General features: G+C 47.0%; 1 protein-coding gene and 1 long non-coding RNA gene across 5 annotated transcripts; one reads left to right on the top strand and one right to left on the bottom strand.

The window, feature by feature from the left end:
* Window positions 1–408: 408 nt before the first annotated feature.
* Window positions 409–4,168, top strand: LOC125551008. 4 transcript variants are annotated; one of them, XR_007302156.1, is made up of 7 exons: window positions 409–665; window positions 1,269–1,348; window positions 1,457–1,549; window positions 1,795–2,351; window positions 3,362–3,513; window positions 3,670–3,745; window positions 3,835–4,168. It is a non-coding gene; the product is annotated as an uncharacterized LOC125551008 (long non-coding RNA). The 4 variants fall into 4 exon arrangements; XR_007302154.1 differs by having other exon boundaries at window positions 808–1,348; XR_007302153.1 differs by having other exon boundaries at window positions 409–1,348.
* Window positions 4,169–4,369: 201 nt separating this feature from the next.
* On the bottom strand, window positions 4,370–6,126 carry LOC125551007. Its single transcript, XM_048714152.1, has 3 exons — window positions 5,503–6,126; window positions 5,248–5,417; window positions 4,370–4,810 (listed from the first exon to the last, which is right to left on the bottom strand). Exons 1-3 carry the CDS (start codon window positions 6,020–6,022, stop codon window positions 4,799–4,801), a joined length of 702 nt encoding a protein of 233 aa, XP_048570109.1. The 5' UTR covers window positions 6,023–6,126; the 3' UTR covers window positions 4,370–4,798.
* Window positions 6,127–6,465: the final 339 nt, after the last annotated feature.

Raw genomic sequence — 6,465 nt, 5'->3', positions numbered from 1 at the left:
GACACTGGTTTTTCATATCTCTACCTACTAATAAACCACCGATTGCTTCTGGTCGTACGTCGCGGCAGTCTCGCAGAAAAGTCCCTGAGTTTTTTAGTATTCAACCCGCAGTCCTTTCGTAAGTGAGAAAACGTTTTGTTCAGCCATTTTGCAAATAAATCCCTACAGTTTACGGTATTCAACCCATGGTCCTTTTTAAGTTAAAAAAATCAGAAACCCACGCGAGAACGGGCTCTCCTCTCTCTCCCTCGCCTCCCGATCCCAGCCGCCAGGAGCCCCACCCCACGCGGCGGTCGATCCGGAGGAGCTCGCGGCCAGGTTGGCGACCGGGGGCCCCGGCGGCGTCGGCGGACCAAGAGGAGGAGGAGGATGCGGGCCTGGGCGGACCGGGAGGAGGAGGAGGACGCGGGGAGGGGGAGGAGGAGGACGCGGGCCGAGGCAGACCGGGAGGAGGAGGATGCGGGGAGGGGGAGGACGCGGGCCTGGGCGCCGTGCCGGTGGTCGTCGCGGTGCTAGCCAAGCCCGGCGCGTCACCGGCCGCGCTCGTCCATGCGGCGGCCGCGGCGGGGAGCTTTGCTTGCGGCATAGAGGATGGCGCGTGGGCCGTGCTTGCTGCTGGCGCCGTGGGGCACCTTACGCGGCTCCCCGCCCACCCGCACGGCAAGGTCTGCTTCCTTCACTTGCTTATTTCCTTCATTCTGTATGCCTGCTCGGTTTGGGGGCTCCAAAACTCTATCGGGTTGAAAATTGAACTATAGATGAAAAAGAGACAATGCTTACTTAATGAATGTTTTGTTTGGGAATTAGTCTGTACATTGGCCACAACCGGATCCACGGGGAAGAGGTGCTTGAGATGGAGGAGGACATCCAGATTGAGGTGCGAGGTCGATACCAACGCGGTCCTGGGAGGCGTGCACGAGATCGAAGGCAGGGAGCTCCGGAAGGCAGACGGGGGCATCGCCTCACTCTCTAAATTTACACTTATCTACTCCCTCCGTTCGGAATTACTTGTCTCGGATATGGATGTATCTAGAACTAAAATACATCTAGATACATCCATTTCTGCGACAAGTAATTCTGAACGGAGGGAGTAGAATCCAGTGCTTCATGACCATGGCAATATTGGCTTGACAAAACGATATATGAAGTAGTATCTATCTTCTTTTTCAGTTGTATGAATTTGGAACTGAGTTCTAATGGCATACAGTTGTATGACGTGCTTTGATTATGCTCAAAACTGTTCATTCCAATGCTTGATCGGAGTGCAGATTATATATCAACAACCAGGAACTACCATACAATCTTCATATCACACATTCCACCTATGAGTATGAAGATCCGTGACAAGGTACATGCTCAACTGTTGCTTTCTATGATCTTACTTGATCAAGTACTTTATAAATCTCTGATGCCAAATGAGGTGTTATATATTTTTCTAATATTATGCCTCATTTAGGCAAGAGCAATCATGAGGCCTTATATGCTTATCTATCTCATCCATTGATGATCTCTTTCAAGGAACAGAAGGACTTCTTGTTCATTTAGAGAGGTAAGAATAACATTCAGCACACTTTCCTGACTGAGTGAAACTGATATTAGAGGTAGGATCTACATTTATACTTGGATGGTTGGATGCACAAACCTCTAACCGCATCAGTGAACTACAGTGTCATTTTTCTGGCCCTGTAAAATTCTAATTATGCATATCAATGCAACATGTGCATGCTGTAATTTTATATTCAGTTCTAATATGCTCGCTACCATGTTGGTCTTCTGAAGCCTTCATCCGTGCAGGATCAATCTTTTGATTTTGGTACTTAATAAACTAAATCTTGAGCATTGGAGGAGGTAGCCCCTGGATTGGTGAAGAGGCAAATGGGGACACGAGGAGGGTCATGGTGGTTCCAGGCTCATCTCTTCGGTGAGCAGCAGTGCGCTACGTTGGACAGTTACCAAGGCTGGACGGAGGTGTGCCCGTGCGGCCGGACGGTGTCGTCCTGGTCGAGCAGATCACCGTACCAAGGCTGCCTGCCGGACTCCAATTCCCTACCGCTGTCAAGCTCTAGATCAAGCTCCACATGGACCTGTCTATCCGTGCGATACTGTGTTTCCTCTGGTGGCCGTCTGTTCCGCTTGGCGTTTCGTCTGGATCTGAGAGGAGAAGGCCTCAAGCAGGGAGATGAGGAGGTTCATGGAACCATAGAAGTTTTCAGATGAGATTAGTTGAAAGAAAAGGGTAATTTCCCATGCTGCCATGCGAGAGTCAGAGGTGGGTGAGTTCCCTGATCCCCGGCTGTAGCAACATTGGCCACCACTCTATGCGCATCTGTGCCGCCAAAATCAGATTTCATGTAGGTAACAAGCATGCTTTCCTCTTTTCATCTGGTCTAAAATATGGTGCGAATGCATGGCTATGCTTTTGATTTTTCTTCCTGTGCATTGACTTGATAAGTATAGAGCCTAATGAGCACTGATGATCAGCGATGCCATAACATAAGAATTTATATGCCATCTCGATGCTCATGGTTTCTTCAACATATATAGTCTACTATGTAATTATCTGTGCAACCAAGTTAACTGTGTAAGAGCCATTAAATATATCTTTAGACTTGCACAGAAGTAATTCTTGTTAAACTGTTGTTTGGTGATTGTGTCTCTTGCAGCCAATTTCTAGAAGACCAAGTTAACTGTGTAAGAGCCATTAAATATATCTTTAGACTTGCACAGAAATAATTCTTGTTAAACTGTTGTTTGGTGATTGTGTCTCTTGCAGCCAATTTCTAGAAGATTCATTACATGAATAATCCAAGTTCCTTTTACTATTCTGGCTGCAGCAGACTATCCTGCATTTTTCTAATTGTAGAATTACTAAGTTCATGTTGACTAAGGACCTATTGCGGATGTTTGCAAATTGTTAGAATTTCATCACTCTTCATTTTCTTCAGCATTTGCTGTGTCCTGTAGGTTTCATATCTTTCTGGGTATAAACTACATACACCTAGCAGTAGATTATTTCTTAAGATTAATCTATCAATGTTGTATACACACACACACACACACATTGTTGGCATAAATTGGTGCACAGTATTGTGGCTGACTTCTGGCAGAAAGTTTGGTCCTAAATCCGAAATTCGTTGGTGGACTTATAGCAATCCATTGTGACATAATCTTGGATGAAGTTATGTTTTGATCAAATTATGATTTTTGACTGTAGTATATATAAATTATAAATAGCTAATCTGAGCTATTCATGGTTGGATAGGTTTCTATCAATCATTATTTTCTTCTCCGTCATAAAAATATTTCTCTTCTCAGTTATGTTGAGGTGAATGTAGCTGATGGTCACACTTTATCAATATAGGCCTATCAAGCAGATTGTGAAGAAAATGTACCTGAAGATGGTTCCTCAACATGAGAATCCGATTAACATTGTCTTCAAGAATTAAGGCAAATTGTTTGTATGTCACTAATCCTCTCCTGTGAAGATTCAGAATCATAAAAGATAGTATTCAGGTACGTGTACGTCCGCTCGAACGCAATCACATTCCGGAATAGTGACTTGCTGGAGTCGTTGAGCTCTAGCTGTGGGATCTCCCAGCAGCTCAAGTCTAGGAAGCTCGTCACCATCTTCCTTAAATTTCACTGACCGATGTTCTAGCTATTTTGTAGGTACAGATGGACAGGCTTCATGTTCAGCAATTTGACACACACGGTGGAGATTTAATGGACTAACTACTTTTTTTAGGTAACATCATGATTAATTACCGACACATGTAGTTATTGGCTGCATTCTATTAGACATACAGAGAGCCACACTGACAAATTTCTATTTAGAGGAAGAAGTGGGCACAAGTAGACTGGAAAAACACAAAACAGTGGGAGATGTCATGTTCAGCAGCGACAACACCATTGCTCTTCATGTTTTAAGTTAAAGTTGTATTACTTCAGAATGATTAGTCAAAGATCGGTGATTGTTAGAGGCCTGAACTTAATGTGAGAGGAAGGAGCATGAGTGGTCTTTTCAATACAGTAATTTTTCCTTACTGGCATAGGTTATCAAGGATTGTTCTATCCGTCTGAGAGAAATGTGTTCAAAGTGAATTCTTCTCAGGACTGAGACTTATTTTACAGTAATAACTTACATAAGCCCTTCGGTTGATCGGTTCAATGGCTGCAATCTAGAAGCTTTATGAGATTCCCCAAGTATCATTTTCTGAAAAAAGGTCATGTTGTATAAGGTAAGAACAACATAGAGAATTGATAGTAACCAAACTAATTGCTTGCTATTGATTACAACATACTCCCTCCGTCCTGTATTATATTATGGTTATGGGATGTGTTTCTATGCTACTTGGAGAAAAACGCAAACTGATGATACCGAGTGCCTTGCTACTAATTAGATTATACTTTCGTTAGTGAATGTGTTCCTGCGCCATCCCGAATAAATAGAAACTTCAGATACAATGACGTGGGTACGTGAGCCACATCGTTCTCTTTTGAATCTCCCCTTTAGATATAGTCCGCAAGATAAAAACTTTAGACACATTTTTTTTCTATAGCAACGCACACGCAATGACAGTGCCATTGGCCGGCCGCCGGCCTCGACTAACACAACAAGGGAGGATGCCCGTCATCTGGGCCTTGGCAAGGATGTTGGGCAGATGTGTAGTAGGAGGCCATGGTCGCATTAGGTCTATCCGATTCCGAGGATTCTCGAGACAGACTGTCATGCCCTATCATCATGGTGACAGTCAGGCTTCATTTTTTTTTACGGGAACAGTCAGGCTTCATTGTGGGGCTAGGATGGATCCTGGTAAGGCAAAAAAAAGATATCAATCAAGGGACGATTGTATTCCCGTTGCAACGCACGGGCCATTTTCCTAGTTATATTTAAAATACTCTTTTCATTCAAAAATGTAGTGTTGTTTTTTTAAAGTCAAACATGTCAACATTATAGACCGGACGGAGTACCATATTTTCGAATGCGAAAGTGAAGTTTGGCACAGATCAACGTTTCACGTGGATTACGTGGCGTGGCTTGTTCTACTCCATTCAGAAAATAAACGAGTAGTATCAGATTGCCCTGGAATTTTTTTTGTTTACAAAGTTTCATCGAATTTGTTGCATCTGGCTGGCTACCTAGCTACGAGTATACAACAAAAATGGAACTACTAGCTACGAGTACTCGTGCGCGCGCTGGAGCGCCGCGAGGTGCTGCTCCGTGGCGTGTAGCGATGGAAGTTTCACCGTGCGTGGAGGAGCGAGGTAGTCGCCGGATGAGCGGCCGGAGAAGAGAATGCTCGGGACGCCGTCCGCGTCGACTCCCTGCCGGTACAGCCGCTGCCCGGCAGCGAAGTCGCCGAGCAGCTGGTACGAGGTCGCGGAGCCATCCATGGCCAAGCACAGCTCGTCGTTACCTGATCGATGCGCCATAGCTTCATCGGAATTGGCAGGTTCAAATCAATTAAGTAAACTCGATCGTGGTGGATGAGGATGACGTACATGCCGCGAGCTCCTTCTGGGTGCGGTAGAGGAAGCTGAGCACGGCGGCGACCTCGTCCCGGAATCGAGAGAAGGGCCCTTGGTCGCCGTCGTCCTCCAGGCGCAGGCGGCGGAGCTTGCAGAGGCCTTCCCCGAGCTCCATCATGGCGCCGCGGTGGTTCTGGTTGAAGAGGTGGTGGAAGCCTACGGCGCACTGGAGGACGCCGTGGAGGAGCGTCCGGCCGGGGTCCTCGGCGCTGTACCAGAGCTCCTCTACCACGTCGTGGCACGCGTGGTACTCCCCGCCGTTGAATAGCGCCACCGCTGCGTCGAACCCAGCCACCTCCCCGTCGTCCTCATCGTCATCCGGAGCCGGGCGCTCTCCCCGCGCGCTGAGCAGGCGCCGGCGGCAGCGCAGGCCGGCGCCTCGCCGGCGGATGGTCCTCCGGTTGAAACGATGAAGAACGTATGGGCGAGCGGAGGCGGCCGCCGCGGCCGGCGAGCCGATATGCGCGCGGGACAGCGGCGCCAGGACGTCCATGCCGGAGACGGGGTGAGAGGCCGCCACCGCCAGAGAAAGAAAGCAAGTCGTGTCACGGCACACGGCAAATGGTGCCGTGTCATTTGTGGACGGCGGCGACAGCGCCGGTCAACCACACAAGAGTGCCCGTCTGAAAGAAGAAAAAAAACTGAAAGAGCGAAAATATCTAACAGCGGACCCACTGAAAAAGTTTTTTTTTTACGAAAACTAGGGAAAGGAAACGTTTGCGGGAGATATCGATCAAATCGAACGACATCATTGGCGCAAGGAAGGAGTTCATAACGAACGATTTCTTCATGCGATCTATTTCTACTGGCCCAACAGACACGAACCAGTCGGCCCAAAAATAAAAAAGGCCACTGCGATAGAGAAAAACATATATTTTCTACTAAAAAATATAGGAAAAACATATTACAAAAAAGACATGGCAAAATGGCAAGGCA

This window comes from Triticum urartu, chromosome 4 (assembly GCF_003073215.2).
Source record: "Triticum urartu cultivar G1812 chromosome 4, Tu2.1, whole genome shotgun sequence".
Lineage (NCBI taxonomy): Eukaryota > Viridiplantae > Streptophyta > Magnoliopsida > Poales > Poaceae > Triticum > Triticum urartu.
The sequence above is the reverse complement of the archived record's forward strand: the minus strand, read 5'-3'. Positions and strand labels throughout refer to the sequence as shown.